We start from the raw sequence: 16,669 nt of genomic DNA, 5'->3' as shown, positions 1-16,669 counted from the left end.
TTAGTTTTGTTTTTAATTAGATTTAGACAGAATTCATTATTTTTAATGGCTTTTCATTAGTGAATAGAAACCATTATTTGGATCTATTGTGGTGAAATAAATTCAAGGTACATGCTTATTTTCAGTCAAGTACCTCTTATGTATTTAAGGAAGCCATTGTTTGGAATGTGAATCATGGATTAGTATTTAAAATGCCCTGCTTTGAGATGAAAATATGGTTTATATGCTGTAAAATAAAAATTGTATCTTCCTTCCTGAGGCCGTTTGTTGATCCAGTAATGTATTGAAATGCAGCAGCTAGCTGCATCGTGGATAAGTCTTACTTGCTGACCAGTTGTGTTCTCCCTAAGGTGTTTCCAGTGTGCTTGGTGTGAGTGGGGCAAAATTAAATTTTCATTTGAACAGAATTCTCTGCATTGGTTTAAAATGCATACACATGGGAGCCAGCATTTGTTGTAACTGATAAGATGCCACTTGAAACTCCTGCATCCAATGTACAATCACCTGGATTCAAGTCCTAGCACTGCTTGTGAGTCTAGATTCTTGATGCTGTAAACCCTACAAGGCACCAGTGATGGTTCCAAGAGTGGGGTGCTTCCCCTGCACATAGGAGAATTGGACTCCATTCCTGGGTCCTGATGGCAACTTGCCTGACCTAGCAGTTGAACATTTGGAGAATGAGTTAGCTGTTGAGATTTCTCTCTCTTTCTGCTTTTCAAAGAAATATGCAAAATGTATGTACTTCAGCCAACTTCTTTGGGATAAATCTACTCGAAAAGAAAAATACTAAGCATCAAATGGGGTCTCAGGAGCTCAGATTCACAATATTTACCATTAATGTGACGTAGGGAGTGCTGTCTGCCTCAAACAGGCCAGTTGGAATTAATCTCCAGATGTGTGATTTATTTTCCCTCCTATAGAAATATGTCTTTGTGATGCGAGTGTGTGTAATTCTGGAATCTCAAAATGAGGACAATATACTGATTTGTTAATGACACACTAAGGAAACAAGTGGTTTTTTTTTTAATATACAAGTAAGGCATAAATGATATTAATTATGTTTCATGGCTACCACTTTTAAAGTTTATTCAACTTTTAAATTATAAGATGTATAAAAATAATCATGCTTCTTCAAAAGACAATGCAAACAAATGTTATACTATACCCTTTCTTTATCCAACCGTAATTGGTCTTGGCAGGGTTCTAAAATTTGCATTCAAATGCTTTTGTGCACGTCACTTGGGCAGATCCTTGTACCCTTTTCAGTTTAATTTAATGTGTTAGCAAATCAAGGGAGCATTCTGAAATGAGCCTTCTCACTCAAGGGAGTAAGGCCATTGTAGCAAGAAGTCAGCAGATAGCTGTGTAAATTAAATGCAAAGTATCATCGGAAGGTAAAACAGCACTTTTTGATCTCTAATACCGATTCACTTATTCAAACCCTAAAATTGATGTTGAGCTTCTATCACTTGCAAGACCATGTGCTAGGGATTGGCATAAAAGTACATAGGATATAGGAAGAACTAGTGGGAAAGAGTGACTTATGATAGTCAGCTATAAACTATGGTAGTGATAGTGAAGCCCAGAGGAAACCAAGAAACTGGTGCCAGGATAGCACAGAAACCCTGCCATCTCTGACAGAGGCACACTGAATCTGAGGTCTTGCTCTTGGCTGGGGTTTCAGATGCATTTATTGAATTCTTAAAGAAAAGAAAATATTTGTCATCAGGTTGAATGAGAAATGCCATTATATTCCCTTGTTACAGCTTGACAGGGTGTCTCCATTAAGATCTCATTCCTACAACACTTTTAACAGGTGAATGGGAAATTGCTTTTGGCACCCTGGTCAGCCCTGTGGCTTCCACTCTCAGTAACCTCATGCATAAAGTTGTAAAATACGAGTTTGTAAGCAGCTCGGAGTCGATATGACTGCTCAGATGCAAACATCCTGCTCATGCTAAGAGTTTGTAGAGGAAACCAAAGTGCAAATGATTTTCTTATTTTCAGTGGGTATTACCATATCTGAGAGAAGGCTTCTTGTTGATTATGTTTTTCTCTCCAAGCTGGTTATACCATTAAGCACAATCTTAGTGTCATGTTTTTTTACTTAGAAGCATTTATTCAGAACTCTGAAAAACAAAGCATTCGGTATGCTGAGATGTGTGCAACTGCAGATGATTAATGATGTAATTCTCAGTCCTTTATAAAGTGTCTTAGCACCAAGGAGATATACACAGACTAGAATGGCAGTGCAGCTCCAATGTGAGAATAGGTAATCAATACCAGCAAGCTTGGAGGAAAGTGTTCTGTTTCCTCTGGTGATGACATAGGGGTTTTTGCAAGGCAGTGGTGTCTGGAGCATGTAGAACTCCAAAGAAGAATTAATTTAAAATCTGAAGTGGAAGATCAGTTTCAATTAAAATTGCACTTGAATGTATATTGGGTGGAAGTGTGAAAGCAAGCATGTAGTCAAGCTTAAGTCTTCAGATTGTTACTAGTGAATTAATGGATCATACTACTAGGAGCTCTGATTGTATTTTTATTGAGTGCTAAATTATGTTTCACCTGTGTTTAGAAGATTAGGCGAAATTAGGTGAATCATGGGTACTTTTCTTATGATGTGGATTTAAAAAAATTACTGCTATTATTAAGATAATTATATAACAAAACATCTGTGTTTATAAATGAAGAAGGCTTGCATGTGTTATTCCTTTAGAGTTATACATGTTTTAATTTATTTTATCCTGTCTCACAGCATTATTTTACATGGAGCACAATTTAATTGCACCTAGTAAGTTTCTGGAAAGCATTATATATGTGTGTGTGTGTATATTGTGTGTGTATATATATATATACACACACACACACACATATGCAATATTAAAACAACATTTTCCATAATTTGGGTGTATAGACCCAATTGTAGCCAACAAAAATTCACATTTTGGTACCCCCTAAAAATAGAACAATCACTTCGTTTAGTTTCTGCATAAATTGTTTTGGTGTCTGGTCAAAGCTTGAACGGTGTACAAGAGAATTGGAGTAATTTACTAGGTTAGATTTTCCTCCCCTCATTCTCTTCAAATAACATGAATGCAATATGAAATGAAGTTTGGCTGAAAATCATGCAAATGCACTCTGTTCCTTTATGAATCATCATACTCTTAGTGAATTTGACCAAGAGTTAAAGCATGAGAAGCCCTTGACATTTCTTAATTCAGTTAGAGTCCTACAGTAGAGAAAATTGTGATATTATCTTTGTCTAGAAAGTGTTATGGTGCTTGTCTGTGACTTTTAAAGCATCCCCCAAGTAAATAAATTAAAATAAAGTGTTCTAAGCTTGCCAAACCTTGAAAACCCATGGTCAAGTTCTCTCTGATAGTCTGTGTTTATCTTATTGTTTGCAATGAGGGTTAGAGGAAATGACCCAGATGACAAAATTCTGAGTCAAAGATCTGATTCCCACAATATTTTATTTTCAAGTTGAGCAGAGAAAATTAGGTGCGTGTTCTATACGTGTATATCTGGTATAGCCGTTAGATTTATATTCTAATTACACTCTTTCCCTTTATTTCTCTATCCTTGTTTATTCACATAAACTGAGTTTAGCATGGAGGTAGCTTTCTCCATCTCCAGAAAGAGAGCGGAAATCCAGAGGAGAGATGAGTTTCTTAACTTTCAGGAGTGCCGATTGGGCAAATTGAAAATCTTTTGCAGTTAGCCAGTGGAAAAATCCACCTTGCTACTACTCCATCATTTGTAATAACTCTTGTCCAGGTGTGTGCTGTTCTTTTTTCTTGTTCTTATTTATACATTTGTATGAGTTAAGAAGAAAGTATATTCAGTGCACACTAGCAAAAAGAAGGGATGAAAGTACTTTCTTGTGAATAAGTGCTCTGTTTATTTTAGAGAAACTTAAACGCTTTCAAAACTGCAAATAATTCCAACAACTCTTGTATAGTTGCTTGAATCATTGTTAAATGTAAGTTGTTAGCAAATATTTAATTTTTGCAAAGCTATTTTAAGTGACATATTTTTCTGAAATCATGCTCTGTCAAGCAAATGGCTTTGCTTCATGGTATTCAGTATCTTGGTGACCTATTTCAAATGGGAACATGTTGGGAAATGTACTTCGGGAAATATAATGCTTGACTTTTGTTTTTGTCTATCTTATATTGCTGTAACAAAATACCTAAGACTGGGTACTTTGCAAGGCAAAGAGTTCTTTTGCTTATAGTTCTGTAGGCCCAATAGCATGGCAGAACCCCTGGCTTCTGTTGAAGGCTAATGACAGATAACATAATATGCATTCACATGAGCATACAAGCATATATACCCCAGAGGTATCACACGGCAAGGGTCCATGGAGGGGGCAGCCTCATTCTTCCTAACAGTGCTGTTTTGTAAGAATTTACTTCTGCAAGACTACCATTAATCTTTTCGTGGGGTGATCATGATTCAATCACCTCTGACTAGACCCCCATTTCATAAAAATCCATCTGCTTCTCAGTACAATTACATTTGAACTAGGCTTCCAATGCATCAACCTGTGGTGATAGTTGTATTCAACGATAGTGTCTTCCTATATTTTGCCTGTTTCTTTCATGCCCCTTGAACCATGAAGACTGAAGTGTTATTTTCTCTCACTAGGTGCCTATGGTCCCGAGCACTGGGTCACCTCTAGTGTCAGCTGCAGAGGCCATCACCAGTCTCCTATCGACATCTCAGACCAGCATGCACGTGTCGGGGAAGAATACCAGGAGCTGCAGCTTGATGGCTTTGACAATGAGTCCTCTAACAAAACCTGGATGAAAAACACAGGGAAAACAGGTAGACTATGTCTTCTTTACCTTTGCACATGTTAAAATCAGTGTTTTTGGATGTCTTTTTTACTTACCTTAACCACAAATCCTTAGTCTAAATCATTCTTTCATTTGAGAACCAGCTATAGGCTTTGGGCACATAACTAAACCATTCTGTACCTTGATTTAAATTTTTATATCTATCTTTGTGTGTATATATACATAAAATATGTAATTGTATATGTGATACAAATATACATATATACACAATGTGAATAATGAACCTCGTGGATTGTAATGATTAAATAAGGTAATAGATTTAGCAAGATTTAAAGTTCAGCTCTTCATGTGTAGCTGGCTCTCTGCTTTATTCTGTAATGCTAGCTACCACACTGGGCAGGCAGTACAGAGTGACAGTATTATACCATTGTGCAGTGTTCTGGCAGATGCCCAGTATGCAGACAGAGATAGAAAATTCTTACCTTAGGTGACATTTTGCTTGGTTGATATTTCTTATTGTAACAGAGTGTCGATAAACTGGCTCAGCCCTTTTTGTATGTAACGGGTAGTTTGATGTTCCCTCTTCCTTTGATTCAGTCAGTTGTCATTTAGAGATTGATGACTGTGTAGCATCACCTGTTTTTAAACATGGCTACTGCAAAGTACTACTATTTCCCACCTACCCCGACCCCCTGCTAATTACTGTTCTGTAACTGTTGGTTTATAGATTGTTCATGTAAGTAGCAGAGGATGCCTTGCTGTGCCCAATATCCAATTTAAAAAATAAATGCTAGGTTGTTATATTGCATCTTTGCTCCATTCTGCCGTCCTTGACTCATGTCTTGAGTAGCTGCTCAGGATAAACTTGTGTACCTCCCTCTTCCTCCAGCTTTGACTCTGTGCTTGTCATTACAATTCAGTTTCTCTGTCTGTATTCTGGCTTTATATTTTAAATGCAAATGTTCTTCTGAGGCCCGTGGTGGGAATTTTGCTGTTCAGACTATCTTAATGCAGTAGATGAGAACTTTGCCATCCTGGGTGTAATCAGAGATTGGAGTTGAGTGCCACCTCGGCACCACATTCCTGAAAGCTGCCAAAGGCAATGTGCTGGACCCTCTGATCCAGTTTTCTACTTGACTTGCAACGCTTGACAGCCTTCTGCACAGATAACATACTTCCGTGACAGCTTTCAGCCCGGTATCACCAGTGACAGGTTTTAGATGCGTGTAGGGTTCACTTGATGCAAGTTGATTCATGACCTTGGTCTTCCAGAAGCTGATTATCAATCTCTGTCACTCTACTGACTTCTGGAGTGATCGGCTACTTGTGGCATATTTGAGTGCTTGTGCCTGAATTTAGAGCCTCCCTCTCCAGCTACAAACACATCCAACTCAGAGATTTCAGAAGCACGGCATTCTTTTTTTTTTTTAAGATTTATTTATTTTTGTTGCAAAGTCAGATATGTAGAGAGAGGAGTAGAGACAGAGGAAGATCTTATGTCTGAGGACTCACTCCCCAAGAGACCACAACGACTGAAACTGTGCCCATCCAAAGCCAGGAGCCAGGAGCTTCAGGTCTCCCAGGCGCGTGCAGGGTCTCACGTGGGCTGTCCTCGACTGCTTTTCCAGACCACAAGCAGGGAGCTGAATGGGAAGTAGGTCTGCTGGTGTTAGAACTGATGCCCATATGGGATCCCAGTGCGTTCAAGGAGAGGATTTTAGCTGCTAGGCCACCGTGCTGGGCCCAGAAGCACAGCATTCTAAGAAGCACAAATAAATTTCATTTCTTCCCAAGCTCTCTTCAGCATGGTAAACCTCATGATATAGCCCTAGGTAGCACAGTATTGCTGAAGTGAGATGACTGTGTAAGAAAGGTGCTTAAACTGTGACAACTATTTGTATGCGATTTCAGAAAGTGGTTTTTGGTGATCTTTTGAAAGTAGCTAGCGTAGGATAGTTTAGAAACTTAGATGTAGAAATCAACCTTTTTATTTTTAAAATTTTTAATTTTTGAATTTCTTTGTACAATTTTGTATGGTCTGGAATTCCCCTACCCCCAATTTCCACTCCCTGATTATAAATCAACCATTTTTTCTCTTTGTCTTTTTAGCACAACAGTCTAAAACTAATCCTGATATGCCAAATTGGTTCATATAAATATTTTGTAGAAATTAAGATTTAATTGAATTAAGTTAAACAGAACACATTAATAGTTTCCACAATGAATAGTATTGTTTGGCAACTTGTATAGTTGCAGTTTTTGTAAATCACCATCACTGTGTTATGCTTTTAAAAATGTAAGATTGGAGGAAATGGAATTGGGGGGACATTCTGTCTCTGTGCTACTTCTTAATGAATCTAGAATCATCAGGAAAAAGTAGACTTTCCAAAATCCATATATTATAAAGCACATGATCTTTTTTGTATTCATTCGTTCATTTTATATCTGTCTTGGACACTTTGAACAAAAAGCCATTGTTAGATCATTAATTTTGAAGCAACTCGGTTTTTTTCTTCTTTAAAAAGTTCTAGGAAATTATTTTAGGAGGAATTATTTTTTTTTCCTGGTGGAAGTTTACAGGTCGCTTATCTGTATAATCGACGGTCCTTTAGATATTAAAATATGAATATAGAAAGTTAATATTTAAAGCATCCCATTACATACAGACAGTAACTTTCCATGAAACAGTTTTAGTGCTCAGCTCTGTCTAACCTCTAAGAGTGCTGTATAATCAATACCGTGGCTTAGTTGGACTTCTCCCACTTCTCAGAAGTTAGCTAAATATCTTTCCCAGACAGGTAGCATCTCTCTATTTCTTCTTCAGGAGCCATAACTGTCTATTGTGCCAGTTCCTGTTTGATCTCATCTGAAGTTATTTCCCTTTCTTTCATTTTTAGTGGAATTGAAGATAATGCATTCATCAAGAGCATTTCCAAGATAATCTTGCTGTCCCTAGCATTAGCTTCTAGATAAATGGTCAGAATTTAAGATTTAAGCTATGGCCTCTCATGAATTTTAAGCATTTGATAGGTTTTTTTTAAATCTCCAACCCCTCCCAACACCACTCCCCCACCACTGCAACCCTTCCCTTCTCACACATTGTTTTCTTATATCCTACAGTAAGGATAAATAGAAAATGTATTTGCCATAATTCATACTACTTGCATTTACTCCTTTTATATTGGTTGACTTTCCTTGTTCATTGCCTACATCCTTCCTTATTTATTCATATTTACCCTAGTGTCTGGCAGAGATGTAGTCACGCTAGATGCTAAATTACTAAGAAAGGATTGATGGAGAATAATTGAGGTATAGATAAATAGGTCATGAGCCAATTCCTAGGGTTCTGCTGAGCCCATAAAATTAAGTCAAAGATTAGGAGACTGTAACATCCACTTTATTTTGCTTGGCTCTTGCAACTCTTATAGTGGAGCGGCACCGTAAGAACACACTCTTGAGATAAGAAATGAGCAAACTAATAGTAAGCTTGTACAGAGAGCAACATAAAATCTTAATCTCGGTCATTTCTCTGTGCTGTTGCCCTGTGTGAACCCTGATAAGTGTCGCAGGAAGATATCACTTTTCCACTCTGCTCACACACAGGGATAAGGTTTCTTCATGATCAGGAGAATGACAGCGTGGAACAATACCCTGCATTTTGTTGTGCATTGTTCATGACTCAAGCTAACTGGTGCTTCTTTGTAGCTTGGCAGAATCATTCATCTCCTCTGAGATTAACAGATATAAATCTAACTGGGAGTGAGCAATGAACAACTACTCCAGGCTATCTTCATGGTGCTTAATCCCTCCAAAATATGTGAACTTTAATTCTTAGCCCCAGTGTGAGATGTAATTTCATAATCCTAGCATTGTTGCCCAAAAATACATGCAGAAGCTTTGCACAATCTTGAGATTGGTAAGAAAATGTGAGAGTGTCTTTGATTGACCTTATATTGTTCTGACCTTTATATTCGGTTTCTATTCTTTCTGTTCAGTTGTTACTCTAGGTGTGGTTTTCTCTGTGTGTTTCTCCATGAGCTTTGACTTAAAAAAATAAAACATGTAGTTATCAGAAAGGCAGTGACAGCAGGAGGAGAGATAGAAAAGAGAGAGAGCTTCTATCTACTGATTCACTCCCTGTATGATCACAGCAGCCAGGGATAAGCCAGTTCAAAACCAGTAGGCCTCGAACTTCACCTTGGTTTTTCACTTGGGTTGTAGGGAGCCTGAGCATTTGGGCCGTCTTCTGCTGCTTTACTGCTTCAACAGAAGCTGCAACAGCTGAAGCTGGGCCGGAGTGAAGCCAGGAGTCAGAAATTCCATCTGGGTCTTCCCCATGGGTGGCAGGGGCACAAACACTGGGAACATATTCCATTGCTTTACGAGGAACATTGACAGGAGCTGGATTGGAAGTGAATGGGATGCTACGTTTCAGGTGGTGTCTTTATCTAATGTGTCCCAAGCTTTGACTGTTTTGTGGTTTCCTCTCATCCTACCTTTTGTTTTTACCTCTTTCTTGATGTAGTCCTTCCTGGGACATGTTTGCCCTATCACCTGTTTGTGCCTGCTAGCATTAGCCTTCATATTTCCTTTCTTCCTGCTTTCCTTCTGCATAGTAGGCCACAGAAAAGAACTGAAAATTTTTTCTTAAAAAATATTTTTAATAACTAACTATGGTGTGCAGTTTTGGTGTTGTCAGTAATAATCTAAGCATTTTCTCCTTTGAATAAACCGTCTTTTGTCTGTGATAATGTTGAATGAGAAAGGGTCTGGACAAATGATGTCATCGATTTGAAGTGCATTTCTTGAGATTTCCAAACTCACTGACACCATTTTTGTTACTGAGACCAGTGTGGAGCCATCATTCCTAAATCAGTTTATTTTTGACTGAGGTTTGGTTTTGTCCATACCAAGTTGGGTTATTTTACTTACTAAAGGACTGCCACATATTTGGTTTGAAAATAGAATGTCAGTCAAGTAGGCAGATGGCTTGGAAACATTTGAGTGTTAAACATTTTTTAAGTTGGGTTTTTTTTGCCCAACCCTATACTTGTAAATGTCTTAGGGGCCTCCCTGATTAGCTCAAGGCAGCCCCAGAAAGAAAACTGAATTTTAATTTTTAAAAATTAATTCTTTGGGAGAATGCTAGATGACCCTGTGTTAAGGTGGCAGGATTAGCAGAAGCTTCACTAACCAGTTAGCCTTTTAGGGCAGTTTTTTAATCATCCTTTGTTTTTAGGAGTAGAGTCCTCTGCTAGGCTGTCATCTGCCATATCTTAATTTGGCTCAAGGATTGACTAATGCACCTTGTTTCTGCTGCTGTGACAGGTAGTTACCTAAGTTCTTAGATAACCCTGTGGCTTATCATGTCCTTGTTATCAGACGTTGGTCCTACTCAGTATGTCCACTGCAGACACCTAACTTCTATTTTTGTCACCATCTGGTATTACTTTCCTCCTGGGCCTTCTCATAGTAGCCAGTGTAACCTGCCAAGTTCCCTAATCTATTCCTGTCTATTTCTCTTTTTCTTCTTATTTCCCCTTTCCCCCAAACCTATTTGGGATCTCTTGCTTTCTCTTGGTACCTGCTCATTGTCCCTAGCCTCAATGTATGTCTCATTCACTGGTTGGCATCACTCCGGATTTCTCTTCCTCCCTCCCACTACCCCCTGTGCCTTTGCACAGACATGACACCTTTGTTTGCTCCTCCCATCAGCACTTCCCCAAGGTGGCTGCTGTCACGCTCAACTCTGGTAATCCCATCAGGTCCTGATGCGCCCAAACCCCTTCTACCTACAGTTGAATTCTCCTTTTCTACTGTTTGTCCACTTGTAAATTTGTTTGCTGTGAGGGCCACTCTTTCTAACATGAATGTTGCTCTTTTACCCAGAAGCCAGAGACATCTCCCTGATAGAATTGGAATTCTGTTTGCTGGGATCCCACAGTTATTATCCAGTGAGTGCTAGGTCTTCCCTCACAGCCTTGAACATCAGGGACGGGGGATGACAGTAAGCAGCTCTTGTTTTCTTCCCTTGCATTTTTCTTTACCTTTTAGCACCTGCTGCTGTTTACTCAGATTTTGGTGTGAACATTTGCTTTAGCCCTGCGTTGTATACACACAGTGAATTTAATCTATAAACAGTTGGTGGATGAATTGTAAAGGAGCGGTGAATGCCAGATACTCTCCATTCAAGCTCAGGAGAAAGCTCTTTTTTTTTTCTTTATGCAAGTTACAAGCCAACTCTAACTGCACTGCTGTCCCTATGGAAGTAGTCCCAGACACAGGGGGATCTGGTGATACGTGTGACTCCTTTGCCTACGATAATGGCCTGTGCAAGCAACATTTCTGCAATGCCAGCTGTGTGCCATCATATCACACATAAGCTCTTCTTCTGGTCATTCTTCACCTGTCAACCTTGGTGATCCTCCTAACAAACCAGTGTGGTAGCTGCCATCTTCTCCCAAGTTTATAGACTGGAAACTGAGGGACCAACAAATGCAATCATTTTTTTAAAAAAAGATTTATTTTATTTTTATTACAAAGTCAGATATACTGAGAGGAGGAGAGATAGAGAGGAAGTGGCCATATGGGATCAAGGCGAGGACCTTAGCCACTAGGCCACGCTGCCGAGCCCGCAATCATTTTTTTTGTAGGCAGACAATGGCAGATCTTGTACTCTAAGTCACATTTACTGGTTCCAGAATCCACCTCATCCATTCCCCCATATCTAGCCTGCTCAGAAACTCACTTCTTTGTCAGCAGAGCACAGAACTAGTGTCTTTAGGTGGCTACTATTATGGCCTATTGGACACTAATCTTAAGAAATCCTGAGTTTGAAGCCCCCAGCTCATTCTGCTCTTTCCATGATTCTGTTTTGAGTGTAACACAATCCATGTTAGCAGCTGATTCTGTCTTGGTATGACATGCTGTTTTACCAGAATACTCTAAACCCGATGGCTTCAACCACAAGCATTTCTTGCAGTTTTCGAGGTTGGAATTTCAAGATCAAAGCATCGGCAGGTTCAGCATCTGAAAATGGTGCCATCTTGTCCTCCCCCAAGAAGATAGGGAAAGAGCTCTCACGGGCCTCCTTTATAAGGCTGTCCATCACATTCATGAAGTTTCCACCTTCACAACGTGATCACTTCCCCATGATCTCCTAACACTATCACACTAATCACTATTGGCTACGCGAACTCATTCAGTTTAAAACACCATCGTTGTCCCATCTTTAGCAACTTGTTTGCTACCTTCCTCATTTTTACCTTATCTAAATTCAACCCTTTTTGCTATAATCTTAGTAAATTAAGATTTTCATTTTTGTTACTCCTGTAGCATTAATTTGCTGTTTGTCTCTCATTTTGCTTGTTTTACTTCAACTAAATGAAGCAAAGCTTAAAACTTTTTAAAATAAGAACCACAGAGGGAAAAACCAATTGTTTAATACAGACTTAGCACTACATATGTGTCTATATCCTATGAAAATAAATCACAGTTTCCTGTGTTGTTAGCTTTAAATTGAATATCTGCTCTTGGATAAAAAGGAGAAATGAATGAGAGTCAGGGAAATATGGCCAATTATACTAGCACCACATTGAAATTCTCTTTGATGGAATTTAAAGTATAGAAATAGCCCAATAAACTCAAGTGTCTTTTTCACTCTGTGTTTTAGTCAAGAAAATGAATTTAATCTCAAGCTGCAGGCATGCCTTTGCTGTTTCTCCCCTGTCTAATGACAGTTTGTATTTTGTGGAAAGGATGGTATTGTATTAAAATGGGGCAGTAACTTCCAATGGAATTATCGTACCTGTGTTGTGGCTGAGAATGGAGTTAACACGTGTGTGCTGCCCTTCTGTGCGGCACAAGGCTCTGCTTCAGTCCTGGATAGGCATTTGGTAGTAACTGTCATTGGTAGTGCACTTGCTGAGCCCATGCCATCGTGTTAAGTGGTTTTCAGAATGTGATTTTATTCAGGTTTTGAAATAGCCTGGCGAAGCAGGAACATCTATTGTCTTTTGAGCCTCTGTGGAAACTGAGGCATGGAGCAGGCAAATAATCTGCCTAGGCCTGTTAAGGGAAGCAGAAGAGAACTCCAGCATCACTTGACTTTCTGCTTGTCAGAAGTTCTGTGACCTGTGGTAGCCAGTTGGGAGCATTTGGCTTTAGTACACCGTTCATTACCTGTAGTCACCAGAAAATGGTGAACAGTGGAGCTGGTACAGTTCCTACTTGCAGAGTTTCGTATGTAAACAAAAATATAAGCTGTTTTGGTAGAAGTATATATGCCTGTAGCATGCTGTGTGCTCTGTTGAAAACTGCTATGAAATGAAAAATGAGATTAATGTTTCAGATTGTACAGTTCCCTAATTATGCTTTTAATTATTCATATAAAACAAGTAAAATGACCCCTGACAGAGACATAAATGATTTAGGTGAAATCAAATATTTATAAGAGGATGCAGAGTCCCTAGTATATTGCAACAGATGCTTTGCCTTCGTCCTGAATGCAATATGTTCGACAGAGAACTTGCAACAGGCTGAGAATCATCACCGGTAGTTAAGACCCCACTGAGCTGGTGCCTCTGTGTTTTGACATTGGATTTAAAGGCGTATGCTGATATAATCTGAGAGCATGTAAAAACTTGATATAGAAATTGTATTTTATAAATATTTACCAGTTTAGATAATATTTTAACTTCTAAGATATATTTTGGGGATCTCAAAATGATAGCCTCCCTTCCTGTTTGCTTATTTTAAAATAGTTGGAAGAAACTGAAAGGAAAGTAATATTCTATTGCATGTGAAGATATTATCCATTTCAAATTTCATTGGGGTTACATATAATTTGATTGAGACAAAACCCCACTCATCATTTGCATATTGTCTTTGGCCATTCCTTCAACATAAAGACAAGATCAGCCGGTTGCTCCAAGAGATCTACCAAGCTTGAAATATTTGCTGGCTAGCCCACAGCATAGGGTTAGCTTGCCAGCGTGTATTCAGCAACACAGAGTAAAGGTAGGATATCACCATAGCGTGTTTAATTGGTACAAGAAACACTTGCTTTTACTTCCTTTTATCCTTTAATTCACTGTCCCGCTAATTGAACATTTTACTGTATATTTTTCAGAAGTTGGAGAAAAACTGCATTTTGAATGCAATAAAAAGGGATTTATATGAGCAGGGTTTCTTCATTTGCCTTTAATGCTGCTTTTATATAGAGAAGTACTGAAACTAATTGCACTGTTTTAGAAATGGGTCATTAGTTTAGTCCCTGTCTTTTATGGAGACCTAATTTTCATGCAGGATTTCTCTCTAAAGCTCTAACTAGGATTTCTTTAAGAAGAGGATACAATGACGACACAGGAGCTTTCCCATGCCTTGCAAAAGCTGAGCTTTTGATCAAAAAGCATTCAGCATATTAGTTGTCACCTTAGAGTATTTAGCAGCCTGTAAGTATTTGTTGGAAATATAAATGAATCCATTTAAGAAAGCAAAAGAGAGAACTCTATCACTTGTAGAATAGAGACCATTGTTTTTTTTTTTTTTTTGACACCAAGGTAATTACATCCTTTTGGAATTTTTTTTTTTTCTGCTAACTAAACCCTATTTTTTCATGGTTTCTCCTTCCCATATTTCCAAGCAAGAGAGGTGTATTTTTGAGGTTTAGGGTCTGAATTGGTTGATATTCCATATGTATGAATTTTTGTATGTTATTCTTTTGGTTGGCCTAACAGATTTTTTGATGGTTAGAATTTAAAACAATGAAGGTTATCCAGTATTTGACAAACTTAATGAAGAAGTTTTGTACTGCAGTTGCTTACACATGATCAGTTACGGTATCTACAATCCCAAGAACCTACTGTCTTCTCAGTATTGTTGCCCTTAAAACCGAAAGAAGCCACGTGTTTTGTTTAATGATACTGAAATGTTCTCATCAAAGAAGCATGGCTGTTGCATTTGACACCTATTTCCCACCTCATTCCACACCTTGAATTCTGGGGTAGCCTCAAAGTCAGTCCTTGAAGAGAGGAAAGTCTCACTAAACTTAATTTTGATGATCCAACAGACTGGACAAACACTAATTCATCCAGACTTACTCAGTCACTATTTTATTAATTTATTTTCTAGTCTGCTAAATAGTTAAATGGAATTCTGAGATCATTGTGTGAGTACTATCACAATGTAGAGCCAACTAAAGATTCGAAAACGTTTAGCAGCTGAACTGTTGCTTACACAGAATAATGTTATTAGCCACATATATGAGGAACTAGTTCACATCACTGCCATTGTGGACTCTTTTGGAAGCCACAGAGGAAATCCTTGGTTTTGAGACTCACTTTGTTTTTTCCACTTCCCTTCTGTGTTGCAGTTGCCATTCTTCTGAAAGATGACTATTTTGTCAGTGGTGCAGGCCTGCCTGGCAGATTCAAAGCTGAGAAGGTGGAATTCCACTGGGGTCACAGCAATGGCTCAGCTGGCTCCGAACACAGTATCAACGGCCGGAGGTTTCCCGTTGAGGTGAGAGAAATACAAGATCTCAGTGTGTAATTGTGCTTTGGGCCCTGACATTAATAGAAGGCTCTATCCTTTCCATAAGTATTTTGCAGATCAAACTTAGACACTGCAAATCTGTTCTTCAGAGCACAGTAGGTGGGTGTCCATCCTCAAGTCACCCTTGTGCAGTGGGAGAAACAAGGAGAAGTCACAGACGTTGTGGTTTGAATGTACTCACCTCTGGTCAATGATGTTCCTCATTTGTTTCCTATGACACAGCTTCTTTTCACTGTTTTCTGAAACCTAGCGTTCTGAAGGTGGTGACATTTTGTCTGAAACTTGGGTCACTTCATTGACACGCTTTACCAAACAGAAAAGTTGCTGATCTATCAAGAGGAGTCTCAGATCCTTCTTTCTTTTGTGATATTACTTGAAACTGTTTTGTTCTGCTTCATGTTGAGAGAGAGGCTGTGCCCAATGATGGTATGCATTTGTTGACTGCCCCGGATTAAAGGTGACATTTGGCTTCCATCTTAAGACCATTTGGTGTTAGTATTCTCACAGCCTGTACTGACTGTTTTGAGCTATGTCACATGGTTGTGCCTATCTGCTCTAAGGGGGTCAGAAAGAGAGTGTATCTCCATCTCTCTCGTTAATGGTTCTACTGCTAACGTTTTTTTTCTTTCATGCATGATTAGTGTGTGAATACTATTTTATTGTAACAAACCTATTTGTTCTTCTTTGGTTTTTCTTACACGGATAAACATCATTCCAAGTTTGTGGAAGAACTAACTGGGTTGAAACCAGCAGCATGTTTTGATCAACAAACTGAGTGGCCAAGACACATTTTCCTCTCTTAGTGTTTTGTAACTTCTTTTAAGTCATATCCTGTTTGGATTATCAGATTAATACCTAAGACTCGGTTTACAAAGAAAACAGATGTGTAGACATAAAGTATCATATGCTGGTTAGGGTGTGCTTAGGCCTATTTGGGAACTCTCAGGATCCATTTTTTTGGCGGGGGAGGGTAAAAAAATACATGCAAGATGAGAAATTAATAGCATGTTTATAGATCTCATATTGAGATATTAATTTGTTTCTTAGCTACTGTCCCTGTAGAAACCAGAAATCCTTGGGAAAAAATTCTTCATTTTTGTTTCTTGCTTAGCTGATCATTTCTTGGTACCAGAAATCTCCCTGCAGTGGGCCACTTCTATCTGTGAAACTTTCCAGCCCACTCATAGTAATTGTGTGTCTCAGGGGTAGGGCTTCTGGGCTCCCTTCTACCCAGTAAATAGAATGAATCATTTCTTAGAAGTCTCAGCTTTATTTGTGCTTATGAAGCCTGATTTCTAGAAACAATTCAATGT

General features: G+C 38.7%; 1 protein-coding gene across 3 annotated transcripts in view; it reads left to right on the top strand.

Moving 5' to 3' along the window:
* Positions 1 to 16,669, top strand: part of PTPRG (protein tyrosine phosphatase receptor type G) — a 698,717-nt gene that overhangs the window by 408,014 nt on the left and 274,034 nt on the right. For all 3 annotated transcript variants that reach the window (XM_058678459.1, XM_058678457.1, XM_058678460.1), the window contains exons 3-4: positions 4,651 to 4,830; positions 15,175 to 15,323. In XM_058678459.1, the coding sequence (XP_058534442.1) occupies positions 4,651 to 4,830; positions 15,175 to 15,323 (329 nt within the window). The remainder of the gene's footprint in view (positions 1 to 4,650; positions 4,831 to 15,174; positions 15,324 to 16,669) is intronic.

This window comes from Ochotona princeps, chromosome 21 (assembly GCF_030435755.1).
Source record: "Ochotona princeps isolate mOchPri1 chromosome 21, mOchPri1.hap1, whole genome shotgun sequence".
Lineage (NCBI taxonomy): Eukaryota > Metazoa > Chordata > Mammalia > Lagomorpha > Ochotonidae > Ochotona > Ochotona princeps.
The sequence above is the reverse complement of the archived record's forward strand: the minus strand, read 5'-3'. Positions and strand labels throughout refer to the sequence as shown.